Genomic DNA, 17,081 nt, shown 5'->3' on the forward strand with positions numbered 1-17,081 from the left:
TGACCATGCCAGATATTGCATATGTTGTAGGAGTCCTCAGTCAGTTCATGCATGCTCCCAAAGCAGCCCACTTAGAAGCAGCAGATCAGGTTCTTAGGTACCTGAAGAAATTCCTAGGGACAGGCCTTTTCTTCAAGAAGCATGGACGTATGAAAGTTGAGATTTACATTGGTGATGATTGGGTAGGCTCTGTAGATGACAGAAAATCTATAAGTGGCTATTGTACCTTTGTGGGGGGAAATCTTGTTACTTGGAGAAGTAAGAAATGAAGCGTGGTGGCCAAATCTAGTGCAGAAAGTAGGGTACAAAGCCATGCCTCATGGAGTTGCTGAAGTATTGTGGATTAGAAACCTATTAGGTGAAATGGGGTTTCCTCTTGATGGTCCCATGTCACTCAACTGTGATAATAAGGCTGCTATCAACATTGCAGCCAATCCTGTTCTCCATGATAAAACCAAGCACATTGAGGTGGATAAACATTTTATTAGTGAGAAACTAGAGTATGGAGAAGTGTGCACTCGGTATATCAACTCCAAAGAGCAACTTGCAGATGTTCTCACCAAAGGATTGAACTTTCAGCACTATGATCTTTGTGACAAGTTGGGGATGATTGATACCTATGCCCCAACTTGAGGGGGAGTGGTGTAAAATTAAGTTGTTATGCGCCACAAGGGGCACTTTTGTCTTTTCCCTTTATTTTATTATGTTTGGCTACCCTAGAGTATAAATACAAGGCTAGCACCGCCAGCCAACACTTTTGCCTCTCTAATCTTTTTCTTCTCTTCGTATCTTCTCCTCTCCTCTTCCTCTCTTTTTCTCCTCTGAAATCAATATCTAGTTCCTAGTTAATTTGACCCAATCCTGAGAAAGTAGGAAAGAAACTAGAGTACATCCAAGCAAAAATCTTAATTTGTGGTACCCCCAAAGCTCCAAGGTTCTCACCTCAAGGACTAAGGAGGTTCAAAATTTCACATCTCTCCTTTCCAAAAGATTTTTCCAAGATGGATGGCAAATCCCAGATGGCGAGTTCAAAACCAATTAGAACTTAATTTCCAGAATTAGCAATGTGTTGATTGAAGTTTTTGAGGGTTCAAGACAGCATACAAAACGTGCATGTCAAGGAGAGGTTGTGACTATTTTATTTATAAAATAATAAAAAAAACTAGTATATAAACCCACAAAATGAATAATTTAATTTAACTAATAGTGTATATTTTATTTATTCCGATCTAAAAAATTAAAGAATATAAAATATTTCATAGCACCATGTACAAAACAGCTAGGCACTTAAGTTAGGTAACACTCCATGGGTGCCTTGTCACCTAGGCATCACCTTGACAACTATATCAACCAGTTAATGGAAGTGGTAGTGGTAGTGAGTCAAGGGGAGGTTGTGGCGAAGGATGTGGAGGTCAGTGGTAACCATTTATATGAGCTATTCACGTGTTAATTGGAGAACCTAGGAGTTTCTCCACTCATCCTAGGCTTGCCCTAGTTGCATCTATTCTACTTTTAGGCCTCATTCATTTTCTGGTACCCGGGTAACACGTTTCCCCAAGAAAGTGATTCCCGATGAAATGTTGGCCAGGTACTTTAAAAGACGGTGTTTGTTTGTGCGATAACTTGCCTAGGATGACGTGGACACTGTCAATTTGCTGTCCTTCAATGGAGCAGAGCTTTGTTGCCAGCGTAATAAGCAAGGCAGGAGCATTATTGAGTTTTTGGTGGGTGGGTATTACTTACCCTCTCTCCAAGAGAGTATCGTGTGCCTAGGTAATCAGTACTCTCCAGAAAATTTATTTTGTGGGCCCCATTACAGTGGCGGGTGAACACAGGTTTCCTTTTTCCATGGGACCCACCAACTTACCTACTTGTCTTTACTGAAAAATGAACGAGGCCTTAGTGACATGGTTTCTATCTCTCAAGATGAATATAAAGATTTCTCTAGGCCCATAATGCCATTCTTGCCCAATCAAGTGCAGCTTATTTTGTTACCAAGCCACCTAAGCCATCATCGTAGGTCATAGATTCTAGAGCTTTAGATCATATGACTGGGCCTCGAGATGTGTTCTCATCACTCTCCTATCTCACAATCTCTTTACCTAATGGAATTACATCTGAAGTGTTTGGAACTTGGATTTAATTAACTGTGTATATTTTATTTATTCCGATCTAAAAAAATTAAAGAATATAAAATATTTCATAGCACCATGTACAAAACAGCTAGGTACTTAAGTTAGGTAACACTCCATGGGTGCCTTGTCACCTAGGCATCACCTTGACAACTATATCAACTAGTTAATGGAAGTGGTAGTGGTAGTGAGTCAAGGGGAGGTTGTGGCAAAGGATGTGGAGGTCAGTGGTAACCATTTATATGAACTAATCATGTGTTAATTGGAGAACCTAGGAGTTTCTCCACTCATCCTAGGCTTGCCCTAGTTGCATCTACTTCTATTTTTAGGCCTCGTTCATTTTCTGGTACCTGGGTAACACGTTTCCCCGAGAAAGTGATTCCCGATGAAATGTTGGCCAGGTACTTTAAAAGACGATGTTTATTTGTGCGATAACTTGCCTAGGTAATGAGCAAGGAAGGAGCATTATTGAGTTTTTGGTGGGTGGGTATTACTTGCCCTCTCTCCAAGAGAGTATCGTGTGCCTAGGTAACCAATACTCTCCAGAAAATTTATTTTGTGGGCCCCATTACAGTGGCGGGTGAACACAGGTTTCGTTTTTCCATGGGACCCACCAACTTATCAGCTTGTCTTTACTGAAAAATGAACGAGGCCTTAGCGACATGGCTTCTATCTCTCAAGATGAATATAAAGATTTCTCTAGGCCCATAATGTCATTCTTGCCCATCAAGTGCAGCTTATTTTGTTATCAAGCCACCTAAGCCATCATCGTAGGTCATAGATTCTAGAGCTTTAGATCATATGACTGGGCCTCGAGATGTGTTCTCATCACTCTCCTATCTCACAATCTCTTCAGCTAATGGAATAACATCTGAAGTGTTTGGAACTTGGATTTAATTAATAGTGTATATTTTATTTATTCCGATCTAAAAAATTAAAGAATATAAAATATTTCATAGCACCATGTACAAAACAGCTAGGCACTTAAGTTAGGTAACACTCCATGGGTGCCTTGTCACCTAGGCATCACCTTGACAACTATATAAACCAGTTAGTGGAAGTGGTAGTGGTAGTGAGTCAAGTTGTGGCGAAGATGTGGAGGTCAATGGTAACCATTTATATGAGCTAATCATGTGTTAATTGGAGAACCTAGGAGTTTCTCCACTCATCCTAGGCTTGCCCTAGTTGCATCTACAACTACTTTTAGGCCTCGTTCATTTTCTAGTACCCGGGTAACACGTTTCCCCGGGAAAGTGATTCCCGATGAAATGTTGGCTAGGTACTTTAAAAGACAGTGTTTGTTTGTGTGATAACTTACCCAGGTAATGCGCAAGGCAAGAGCATTATTGAGATTTTGGTGGGTGGGTATTACTTACCCTCTCTCCAAGAGAGTATTGTGTACCTAGGTAACCAATACTATCCAGAAAATTTATTTTGTGGGCCCTATTACAGTGGCGGGTGAACACAGGTTTCCTTTTTCCATGGGACCCACCAACTTACCTGCTTGTCTTTACTGAAAAATGAATGAGGCCTTAGTGACATGGTTTCTATCTCTCAAGATGAATATAAAGATTTCTCTAGGCCCATAATGCCATTCTTGCCCAATCAAGTGCAGCTTATTTTGTTACCAAGTCACCTAAGCCATCATCATAGGTCATAGATTCTAGAGCTTTAGGTCATATGACTGGGCCTCGAGATGTGTTCTCATCACTCTCCTATCTCACAATCTCATCAGCTAATGGAATTACATCGTAGGCCATAGGTTAGTAAGCTTACCAAGTCTCTTATTTCTTGATTGATCACCTTTTATCCTTCAATAATTGTTTTATAGGTTTGGATGGTGGTGGAGAGAAAATTGTTCAGTACTTACTCCGCATCAGTGACATTCTTAACTAGGTTATCCTTCTTTTTGAGCTTTTAATTAGATGGAAAAAAATGAGAGAAACTATTGGTGTGAATTTGTGGGTTTAGTAGGTGAAAGGGGATTAGATATATGTGTTTAGAATCAATATCTTCAACGTTTTAATTTGATGCCTACAACATTTAAAGAATTATACATAAATTGTTGGCATGTGAGCTTGTTGGCTCAAGACATGTTTAGGAGGTGGGGTGAGTTATTGAACAAAAGAAAAAAAAAAGGTGGGGTGAGTTGAATTAATTTCCTAATCTAAATATTTCCATCGTAATTTTGTGCCTGCCATTCACTAAATCCAGATGTTTCATACTGTCCGGAATGATGAACATCCATGAACTCAAACAGGACTTGTGAGACTTCATACTTTTTTTTATGAACAATGGGTGATTTTATTAAGAATTAGAAATATAAAAGATACACAGAGAGTTCCCAAAACGAGGCATGAGATGCAGCCTCAGATCAAAACAAAAAATTACAGTTTAGCCCAAAACATCTGATTCCTATGCACCCCTTGTTTAGCTAGTGAGTCTGCTATAACCCATATGCAGATCTTTCCCATTGGATTAAAGAGTTGTGCCACAAGTACTATATATCAAAGCCCTATGTTTAGATTTGGAAATTACTCTAGCCTCTAGGATACAGAAGTATTTAGAATGAGCTCATGAACTATAAGGTGGCAAGACAAACTCATGGAAATAGAAGGACATCAAAGCTATATCTTACTTGTAAAGCCTTTTCTGCTTCTCTTTCAATCCAAAGAATTGCATGATCTGATGTGGCATTGGCTGATAGAACAATATGCTCAAATCTTCCATCAACTGGAATGGCAGTCCGCACTTCTGGAGGAAACCTCCCACATCTGTATGCCAAATATTCAGGAGCATGGTTTCACTAAAAGTAGAACCTTCGTGCATTAGCAAACCACTGAAGGCTTCTTCAGCACTCATCAGGGTTCACAATGGATAAATAACACATAACTATAGGAAAGCCATATGGAACTAATTTATGCTGATAATAGAAATAAACACTAAACTAAAAGATGAAAGTTTCCATGTCCACTTGTTTAGAAGATTAGATGGGTTGATTTTTCATGGTAAAACTATACATTAAGCCAATTATAAGATGGTCAGCATCTCTTGTAGGAACTAGGAAGATACTGTGAATATGACAAAACAGACAAGCAAAACCAATTTGACCAATATTTTGCACTATTATTATTAATTTTTTTTTTGAGAAGGAAAATGGGCTACACAATGGGGTAGCCCTCCCTGAACTCCAAGACACCCCCAACCTTGGTGAAGGCAGTATTTGATCCCATGTCTCTGCTATGACCAGCCAGAGACCTTACCGACCAAGCTAGTTGGCACCTTCTGACCAACATCTAGCACTTCTCCATGAGAAAGAGTTCTGTAAGGGAACAGAATTTTAATTTTCACTTGCGACCTCACACTTGTTTGAGTGGCAGTTTTATACCTCCACTACATGTACTGAGAATGGAAATTGATGGTAGATTGGCTGTTTATTTATTTACTTTTCGGGTAAATGGTTCTATAGATTGATTGCTCATTTTTGAGCTAATTCAAAGGATCAGGTAGGTAACCTTCTTCCTACTGACAATATGATAGAACAGTTAAACATATAATTATTACTTGGTAGTTGGTATTTGGTGAATTCTACTATTCTGGAAAGGAATGCTTTCCCTTTACATGGCAGCTATTTCTCCATAGATGCAAATGCAATACTCACTTTCACCCCTAAACTAAGAAATTGTAGAGAGATTGGGCCCAGTGAGCCTTAGTTTTGTTTATTTATTGTCTCTTTATTTCTACTGTAGTGGGCTTCCCTTATGGGCCTCAATACTTTTATTTTCTTATTTGCCTTGGGTTAGCTGCCGAACTAGGGGCACCCATGTAATTTTCCTTTCTTTTTTGTTTCAGCATATATAAGTGATTAAGAGATAGATAGAGAGAGAGAGAGGTTTGATTAAGCCCTCTTCTCCTCCCTTTTCTTCGTTTTTCTTCTTCTTTCTCTTGAACAACTTCTTATTCCTTCTTCCTTTCTTTATTTTCTATTTTACAATCAGGATACTGTTGGATTATATTTCTTCTTGGTATCAAAGCAGGTTTCCACTTCTTGATTTTCTCCTTTTAGGCCCATACACAATGTGTATGGAGAATTAAGTTGCTGATCAATTGAAAATTGATGTTACCTGGTTGGGGGAGATTTCTGGAGAAGATTTTAACACTTAGATTAGGGCCCAAGATAAGTTCTTGGAGATTTTTCCAAGAAACCCTAGCTGACTGGAGAATTAAGGGCTCTAAAGACAGTTTGAAGCTGGTGCTTGGGACTTAAAAGGGAGTTTACTAACTTATTTGGAGATCGACTCTGGATGAGAAGCTTCTGAGCCCGTGGTAGGAGCAGCCATAAGTTCTCTCCTTCTCCCATTCTTCTGGGTACTATGAAACCCTAGTTTTTGGCTACAGAGAAGCAAGTTTGACTTTAGGTTTTTGATTAGTAGTACCTTATTTTTGTTTCTTTTGCTTTCGTTTAATCAATGGAACAAACTGAAGTTGAGACAAAATATCTTACAGACTCTAGATGTAGTCAGGGGGTTTGTGGAGACTGTTTGGGGCAATGACTACTGTGAAGCTAGATGGGACAAACTATTTGGCATGGTCTCAATCAATAAAAATCCATGTCTGTAGCAGAGGGAAATGGGGGGATATCACTGGGAGTAAGGCAAAACCTAAGGATGATGATCCTACCTATGAAGAGTCGATACATGAAAATTATACTATTGCGCTGGTTAGCGAACTCTATGCAACCTCATATCAGTCAACACTACTTGTGGGTAGATATTGCTAAGGAGGTATGGGACAGTGTTAAAGATACCTATTCATAGAAGTTGAATGTTGCTAGGGCCTATAAATTAAAGAACGATGTGAATAATTTTGAGATAGGGGGAGAAGCTCTTAGTTGTGTATTTCTCAATGCTGAAGTCTCTTTGGCAGGAAATTGAATTGATGGAGACAGTTCAATGGGGGTGCACAGAAGATGATGAAACTCATAGGAAACTGGTGGAAAGGAATTGGATTTTTGAGTTTCTCACTTGACTCAATCCTGAATATGATATAGTTAGACAAAATGTCTTAGCTAAAGATGATGTGACCCTTTCTTAGGCTTATGCTATAGTCAGTAGTGAGGAAAGTAGGAGACAAGTTCAGATTGTGAAGGAAATGAGGTTTTGTATGAATACTGCAAGAAACAAAGCACACAAAAGACACATGTTGGAAGTTGCATCCAGAGCTCCTACCTCCCAGATTTAAGAATATTAATAATGACAAAAAAGTGGGAATGGGAAAGGAGGCTAGGCTATTGTAGCCACCTCCTCTAATAGTGAGAAGGGGCAATGTGATGAGAAGTCTGTAGGGGAACAACTTGCAGCCGCCAGGGCTGAATATGAGAAGTATGGCCATGTCATCAATCATCTGGAATCTACTTCTTTAGCTTCTGCTCCACCAAAAAATATCTCCACTTCTGTCTATACTCACTCAGGTATTCGTGCTATTGTGAACCATGCCCTCTACTTCAGGTAATCATAGGATCCTTTAGATAATAGATTCTAATAGATTCTGGTGCTTCTAACCATATGATTAGTGTTTCCACTTTATTCACCACTTACCAACTTTTATCTGGCAGCGAAAAATATCCCTTGTTGATGGTTCTCTTGCCCCTATCATAGGCAAGGGAGACATCAGAACCTCATGTTGGACAACCACAACTTTCACCTTAGACTCCCTTACTTTGACCTCCATACTTCATGTACCAGAACTTAATATTAATCTTCTTTCAGTTAGTAATTTGACCAAATCTTTGAACTACAGTGTAACCTTTTTTTGCTTCTTATTATGTTTTTTCTTTTATTTCTTTTGAAGGGCTACAATGGGGATAGCCCATCCCCCAACCCAGATGCAAGCGGGATTTGATCCCCAAGTCTCCGCTACAACCAGCAAGAGACCTTACCAACCAGCTGGTTGGAATCTTACCCCTTCTTATTGTGTTTTTCAAGACAAAATCTTGAAACGTGGTTGGGAGTGACCATGTGGCGAATGGGATATATGTTTTAGACATGCCTGAGTAGAGCCCAATACAGCCTTAGAAATCAGTTTTTGGATCTATAGTGGCATAGTTAGTTACTTGTGTCATGTTATGTCACTATCGTCTAGGTAATCTTTCTTTTTCTTCATTAAAGCTTTTATTTCCTAATTGTTTGAAGGAGTCAGTTTATCAAGTTTACATTGTGAGTCCTACAAGTTTTGAAAGCAATGTAGAAACTCTTATCTTGCAAGTAATAAAAGATATACTTTTCCTTTTAACATTGTTCACTCTAATGTATGGGGGCCTTACCATTTACCTTGTTAGGAGGCTATAATTATTTTATTCTATGCATTGATGATTTTTCTTGCTATACTTGGCTTATCTTATTCTATGCATTGATGATTTTTCTTGCTATACTTGTTCACTCTAATGTGTGGGGGCCCTACCATTTACCTTGTTAGGAGGCTATAAATATTTTATTCTATGCATTGATGATTTTTCTTGCTATACTTGATATCTCATTTGCTATCAGTGTGGTAAGACAATTTATGCAAAGCCCTTGAATTCCTCACTGGGACGTCGTTCTTAGAATTATGCAATATTTGAAGGGGGCTCCAACTCGTGGGTTACTGTACAAGCCAGGAGGTGGTCTTGAAATAATTGGTTATATAGATGCAGATTGGGCAGGCTCAGTATCGAACAAAAGATCCACTACAGGTTATTGCACCTTTCTTGGAGGAAATCTAATGACATGGAAGAGCAAGAAGCAGACTGTTGTAGCTAGGAGTAGTGCAAAAGCAGAATACAAGGCCATGGCGCACACTGCATGTGCACTAGTGTGGTTAAAAAATCTTTTGCAAGAAATCGGGTTTTCAATAAGCAAACCCATGAAGCTATACTATGACAACCAAACTGCAATTCACATCTCATTCAATCTAGTTTTTCATGAGAGAACTAAGCACATAGAGGTAGATTGCCATTTTGTAAGGGAAAAAGTCCTCATGGTGTCATAAGTACAGAGCATGTGAGAACAAGTGATTAGTGGGCAGACATGTTGACAAAAGGGTTGAGTTCGGGAAGAGTGAGCTATATATGTAACAAGATGGGACAATATGATATATACTCTAACTTGAGGGGGAGTGTTAGAGTCGGCTAAGGAAGGGTATTTCAGTCTTTTCTATTTAAATATTATGTTAATTACATGCCCCATACTTATGTAGGGGCATATTTGATTTTGTACACTGCTTTTGATAAATAAATATATGGTCAGCTAGGAGAGTCTCTTAGACTTCTCAGTTTGACACTTCTTTCTCTTTTCTTCTTCTTATTCTTCTTCTCCTTCTCTCTCTTTCTCTCTTCTCTATCTCTGAAACTAGTTCGACTAAACTATTCTTACATTATTAAAAGGAAAATACAAGAAAGATGACCAGAAATCACCTGAAAATCTAATCTGTAGATTTTATAGAGAGTTCACAATCACCACAACTTTACAACATATATCTAGGTTAAACCCACTGACCCACTAAGTGGTAGGTTTGAAGCATTGGTATGAAAAGCATGTTTGGCCTTGTTGTTAGTCATATGATAAGACCACTACACATTCTACCCAAGAGGAGCATTAGGAATTTTCTAATTACTTTATGATAATGTTCTTTTTATTTTTATGCTTTATTTGTATTTTTTGTGGTGATGTTGTTGCCATGATGGTCCTATAAGCATTATGGGGGTTTCTTATGACACTTACATGTCAAAATAAAAACAAATAATAGAATGTGAAATGATAGGTGCATCTTGATCATCTTAAAGTAAATTATTTATGAACTTGCATCTTTAGCTTCAAGAATTATAGGATCTAGTGCTGGGTTCCAGGCAAGGACATTTCCCGAGCATACAGGTAACTACATATAGAATTAACTCAAAAGCTTAGAAGTTATAGTACCTGCAAAATTTTCTTTCTACTATATGATACATCCTCCCAGGAGCATAAAGTCTTCTTGGATCTCTTAGCTTCCTACCTTCTGGTATGAAGGTATCTCTCATGCAAACAAAAAATAATAAGCAAGGCAAGCTGTCCAAAGCATTAAGACCTGGTTTAAGAGATAATAATACTTTACTCCTTTAAATGATGAAATGACAAGGATTTCCACTACCACAAGGAATGATGGAGGTAGGTAAGGTAAACAAACTAATCAAATCATTGATAGCTAGTGTCAGAAACAAGATCACTAACCAGAAGATTGATTTAAAAATGTCTTCTAATGGAGTTGGTGTTCTTGGTAAAAAGTCATCCTGGATTGACATCATGTTGATGTATAATGGTTAGTTTTATATCAAATGTTAACTTAAAAAAAAGGATGGTAAAATAAAGACTGCAACTAATTATAAGATGAATAAGTAGCCATAAGCATATTATTCTTCAACAGTAATGGATGGCACATAGAAATAGAATATACACTTACAGAATATTCTATACAAACTAAGAATCAAATCTATTGATTAAAAAAAAAAAACTAAGAATCAAATCAAGAAAAAACCTCAAGAAATGGAACCTTGTATCAGGAACAACGTATTTTTCACTTAAAAGTACATTAAGATGATTTTAGCTATTCAGGAGATGTACTCCGATGGTTGTTTTAGAAGATTTTCACATTGCTGAAAGGGAACAATAGCCTTAGCAGGTGAAATACTATAGTGCTGCCCTAGAAGGAATGTCTGAGATAGTTGACTGAATGCTATTTCCCTTCATATTACTTTTTATGGTAGATTTTTTTTGGTAAACCCTTTTATGGTTAGATTTAGCCTAGTATCAATCTGTGGAACATTGTAATCATAAATCTGAAAAATACAATATTTTTTGTCACATTCTTACTAGTGGTATTCCATTGATAAACAATGCTCATGTTTGGCTTTCATCTAGGTCTTTCCAATGCAGTGAGAGAAAAGGAAAATGTACCTTCAATGCAACTCTGCCCTCATCAGTGTGTGTGTGTGTATATATATATATATATTTGTAAATCCAATAAAAAAAGGCCATTGCCCAATGTTGGTCCCAGCTATCTGGGATCTTGGGAGGAGTAGCCAATGATGGACAGAACATAAACAATTATGTTGTATGGTAAATCTGCCTTTATTCCACTCATCATCATCATCATCTAAACCTTGTCCCAACCATATGGGGTAGGCTACATGAATCCTATTTCGCCATTCTGTTCTATTCAGTGCCATATCCATTGTTAAATTATGAGCACTTAAATCATTTCTTATTACTTCCACCCAAGTCCTACTATGCTCTCTTCCCTTCAACTCTTCTATTTTCAGTTCCTCCTTGGGTCTTTCACTATGCTTTGCTTTGTTCATATTGAGTTGGCAAATATTCTGACTGAGACAAAAGAGAAGTTTATGCTGAATGAAAAGACAAAAAATAAATCTAAAGATGCTAATGGGAGCATGAACTCCAACAGGTAACAATGAAAAATGAAACTCTTCCTCCTTTCTTCCCCTTCTTATACTTCACCTTCCTTGTCCCACTAGAAGACTTAATGGATTTTGCTTGACTTTTATGTTCAATCAAGATTAGAGTCCAGAAATATTTCTGAGTTTGTATATGGTCCAGATAAGAATCAAGAAAGAGATTAACTAGGGTTTTGGTATCGGAAGCAAGAGATGGAAAGTTGAGATTAGGGATAAATGGGTGGATAGTTGGATATTTGCAGCTAAATTAGGTTTCGGAATAAAAGACTTCAATATGACATTATATAATAGGGTTTATGGCTAAATATGTTTCTGCATAAAGGATATGGCTCTTTGAGAAATCGGGTACCTTCTTTGTGAAATCCTTTTTTAACAGATTGTCAAGATCAGGACTGTATCATCTAATCTAGCTTTTTTTGTCTGGTCTGTAGTGCTGGACAAGATCCTAACTAGGGACAGTTTAGTCAGAAGAGGTATAGAGCTGGCAATTGGAATGTGTTGATTTCCTTTTTTTTTTTTTTCGGGGGGGGTATTCGGGACTAGCTGTATTAGGCATACTGTTTTTCCTCTGCTGTACAGGACTACAGGAGTTCTATTCTATCTTGGCTTTTTTGGTTCTTGATGAATTACTTTACTTACCTTCAAACTAAAATGAAATTACCAAATTACCCTTTGAGATTCTATGACCTAACACCAATAATGACAAAAATTACAAAAAATACCCATTGTAAAGCAAAATTTGACAATTCACTAGCATTTCCATAGAGGGCGTGAGTCACTACCAGCCTTTGTTGAGAAAAGCGTGTGGAGTTAGTGCTTTAGAAAAATTAAGTTAAAAAGGACAAAACGATCTTAAAAATAACACAAGGGTAGGTTGGGGTTTTACAGATGTATAAACATGTACATGACAGTCACATGGGAATATTCCATGTAATTAACTGATGGAAATGGTAATAGCAGTGGGCAAGGTGCTGAATCCAGAAGTACAGGGGGTCTTTGTCACAAAACAAAGTTCAGGGGGCTATCACAACCCCCAAGTAAAGGTTCAGGGGGTATTTGTAATTTACCCTATATAATAAGCCCTGATTTACCACATTACATCTTTTTAAGCTAATATACTCATTATGTTAATGAGTTCACGAGTAATGAACTAATGATATAACAGAGGAGGGGCATTTCTGGATTAAAAATACATATTATAAATGTAAATACCTCTGTATATGTAAGTAGATCTACTCTTTAGTCTTTATTAGATCAGATCAGGTCACATGTGAATGTGATATGATCATAAGGATTCTAATATGGTGATTCAATTCAATTGCATGGATCTACAGCAGGACTGAAATTCATCCTGTTTGGACAAAATTTTGACCAGAACCCAATACATTGGTATCTCTTTTTTTCCCCTCTTTGATGAGTAACAATTGACAGCCGTAGTCTACAATTCATGAGTAATGCATTTTTAGTTATTCATTTGTAGCAAACCAATTGCTTATTTATTTATTTTCTTCCTTTTTTTTAATCAATAACAACAGATTTCATTAAAGAGTAGTAAACTTACAAAGAAGAGGAGCTAAGGTATCTTAACTCCCCAGAAGTTGGGAATGCACCCAAACTGATAAAAACAACAATTACAACTGAGCCCATAACCCAGAAACCCTATTAACCCCTTCCCTAGCTAATCCATCAGCAAAGGAGTTTGCATTTCTCTTTACCCAAGTACACTGAACTTCCATATTCTTGATCATCCATTTGAACTTTCTCTTTTCATTACTGTAGCTCCACTTTCTACGCATGTGTTAATTGATACATCTCTTCAGACATACTTCCTGGTACTTTAATTGATGTCAAAACTAACTTTGGCTATGACTAACAGAGTAAGGGAAAGTTTGTTTGATCACTTTGTGTTTGTCAGATGTTCAGAATAAATAGCAATTATATTTATTAGCTATGTTTATGATATTATTATCTCTAGTAATAACTTTGATGGAATCTATAATTTGGAGAAATTTCAAACAAAACTACAAGAACAAGGAACTTGCTTAGCTGAGATACTTAGATCCAAGGAAGTGATTCTCAATGAAGGTATAGGTTCTACAGAGAATGGAATGTTTAGTTATATGACAATGTCATTTTTTTTTTTTGATAATTGAAATATGACAATGTCATTATTATTGATGCTAAAAACAAATTGTTGATGCATCTTGATGATTTCTTTAAGTTCCCAAGACTTATGCTTCATATATGCAGGCGGAGCTAGGATTTTTTATTTAGGGGGGCCAAAAGCTAGCATGGCTCCCCTCTGCCACCCCCTGGCTCCGCCCTGTATATGCTTTTTATTGACATTGTGGTTAATTTAAAATTAAAAACCCACCAGTAACAAACATATCACAAACTATGAGAATGTTGAACTGAATCAAAAAGTGATTAGTCAATCATATCTTAAATAGTAAAGATCAATTTAATTCTTTGGAAATTTGTTAAAAACATCAAATGTAACTGTAAAAACAAATAGAAAAATGAGTCTATTCCATCTTCAATCTACATGTTTCATATAAATAATTGCACCATAAGTTTACCAAGAAACTTTTTTTTAATCATATTAAAAGAACATGTTAGAAATAAATGTGCCAGACACCCATATTATAATCAACTTCAACCATGAAGGCAATTGATCACACATAAAAGGTAGGTATAATTTCCTATGTGAGTATTACATTTCTTTTTATTTATCAAAAAAAAAAAAAAAGGTAGCTATAATTTCATTACCTTCCCCTAAGAATATCTAGCTAGACTGAGGAAATGATAGTTTTAAATGAGATTGAGCAACTCTGTTGATTGTATTCCCCTAATTCCTCTAAACCTCATTATGGTAAGCAAGAAGTTTGTATTGGATTCAGCTACATCCGAATATGATCCAATTATAGAATTTCTAAATCAGAACCTGATAATGTAGTCTGAAATATCAGACTCAACCAAATCTGGATTTAATCTGAAGCCACTCTATTGTCATTAAAATAAAGAAAAATAAAAAATTTATCTTTTTACTTATACGTATATAAAAAATGTTTATAAATATAGAATATCATATATAATATCTATATATATGCATTATTTTATTACATATAATTGGACACAAATTTTTATTAGATCGGATGGAGTCAAATCCACATTGATTCAATTACTAAAAGGATGCAGGTTTTAACATCCAAAGCCAAGTAATCGGATCGGATGTTGGACCAGATATCAGATTTTCTGAGTCCATTGACAGCCCTAACCATTACCCAATGTTGGTACCAACTATTCCTGGGTATAGGGAGGAGTGGACTGGATATGGGCCTAAATTCTGCATTTTTTTTAATTGTACAATGTGGATGCTCTCAGACTTCAATCTAAGCTTGTCAAGCTGTCAGCCCAAGATTTTTCCATTAAACCAAGCGTGGCCTCTAGCAAGGAGTTTGTAACGCGTTCTAAAAATTCAATGGAAATGAAGATTTTAACAACCCACTCGAAAAACTTTGCATTTCCCAGTTTATGTTTTGGAACTTTGGCCTGATAAGCTTGATGCAGTAGGGCTGGAACAAATTAACACAAGACAGAAAGAGAGAGGAAGAGAGAGTAGAAAGGGTAGAGAAAGAAAAAAGAGAGAAATCCCAAGGAATCACTCCAAGGGGTCCTAGAATCACTCTAGGGTTTGTAGGAATCCTCCATACAGCAAGATAGCTCTTAAGAAATCTTCATTCATTCATTCATTAGCCTCAAAAGGAAGAGAATACATCTATTTATAGAGTGGCTTGTGTGGCCCGGAACACTGTTCACCATAATTACAAAAAGTGCCACTCTTTGTCTTGTGCAACAAGAAACACAATAACTTTCTATCTACTAATGCAAATAAACTGAAAATTGAAAGACAAGCACTACTAAGCTATAGGAACAAGATGCTATAGCCCAAGTCCACATTGGGCTGGTCAAAATGACGAAACTACCCCTGACCAAATCAGTCTAAGTCCCAAGAGTCTTCTCCATGCCAAATCAGAACCTGTTTGTTGGCCTTCTTCTTACAAGAATAGGCCTTATAATGCATAGACCGATCCCCATCATCTCTCCCCAGCTTGAAAGAACTCGACCCTGGCGAGTTAAAGGCATGATATTGCTCATAAAGTTCTGGATTAAGATGATACAAATCTTCAGTTGTAATCCATGAACATTCTAAAAGAGGTAGATTCTTCCACTTTACAAGAAACTTTTGATAACCCCCACTTGCTGTAGAAATCAACTTCTCATCAAGGATTTCAGGCACATTAGTAGGTGGAACCAAAGGTAGCTTAGGCAATGGGACTATGAGACAATCACTATGGCCATGATATGCACTTAGGTCTTCAACATTGAAGATTGAGCTAATTCCCATTTCGCTTGGCAGCTCTAGGACATAAGCAATAGAACTGATTTTCTTAGTGATAATATATGAACCTGCACTCTTGGAGTGAAGCTTCTTATAAAAGCCATTAGGAAAGCATTCAGGATGTATACGCACCATAACCATTCACCCTCCTGAAAATCAGCTAGGCGCCTATGTAAATCAGCTTTGGCTTTGTATGCATCATTGCTAAGAGCAATCTTGTGCCTAACTTCATCATGGATTTCTCTCATGTGGCGAGCAAAGCCTTCAGCCTCTATGCTAGTCCTAGCTTCTTGTGGCAAAGACACTAAATAAATAGGCCTCTTAGTCTGAATTCCAGTAACTATCTCAAAGGGACTTCTTCCAGTTGACCTGTTAACTGAACTGTTGTAAGCAAATTCAGCCATAGGTAGGATGAGATCCCACCTGGAAGTATGGTCACCAACTAAGCAACGTAGCAAATCACCGAGGCTTCAATTAACTACCTCAGTTTGGCCATCGGTCTGAGGATGGAAAGAAGATGAGAACTTCAGCTTTGTATTGAGGAGTTCCCAAAGTGCCTTCCAAAAGTAATTCATAAACTTAGCATCACGATCAGAAACAATAGTAATAAGAACACCATGTAAACGAACAATTTCCCTAAAGAATACACTTGCCACATGTGAGGCATCTGATGTCTTACTGCAAGGAATAAAGTGGACCATTTTTGAGAACCTGTCTACCACAACATAAATTGAATCATGACCCCTTACTGTCTTGGGCAAACCTAGGACAAAATCCATAAGAGATCTTGCCAAGGCTCGTGTGGAATTGGTAAAGGGGTGTACAACCCTGTATTTTTCTTTCTCCCTTTTGCCAATTGACAAATTCTGCATTGTTTGATCACACGATCAACATCAACCTTAAGGCTAGGCCAATAAAAGCGACCTTCTACCATAGCAATGGTCTTGTCCTGACCAAAATGCCCAACAATTCCACCTGCATGTAACTCCCATATAACATAATCACGTAGTGAAGTGTTAGGAACACACAAGCAAGTTCCCTTGAACATATAACCATCATGGAT

The 17,081-nt window shown here is 37.3% G+C and overlaps 1 protein-coding gene across 3 annotated transcripts in view; it reads right to left on the bottom strand.

Annotated features, from left to right (window-relative positions):
- The window catches only part of LOC104607350 (uncharacterized), a 37,389-nt gene that overhangs the window by 14,846 nt on the left and 5,462 nt on the right, over nt 1-17,081 (bottom strand). For all 3 annotated transcript variants that reach the window (XM_088886399.1, XM_010272970.3, XM_088886398.1), the window contains 3 exons: nt 10,376-10,434; nt 10,085-10,213; nt 4,771-4,906 (listed from right to left, as the gene is read on the bottom strand). In XM_088886399.1, the coding sequence (XP_088742525.1) occupies nt 4,771-4,906; nt 10,085-10,213; nt 10,376-10,434 (324 nt within the window). The remainder of the gene's footprint in view (nt 1-4,770; nt 4,907-10,084; nt 10,214-10,375; nt 10,435-17,081) is intronic.

This window comes from Nelumbo nucifera, chromosome 4 (genome assembly GCF_055504915.1).
Source record: "Nelumbo nucifera cultivar China Antique chromosome 4, China Antique-T2T, whole genome shotgun sequence".
Lineage (NCBI taxonomy): Eukaryota > Viridiplantae > Streptophyta > Magnoliopsida > Proteales > Nelumbonaceae > Nelumbo > Nelumbo nucifera.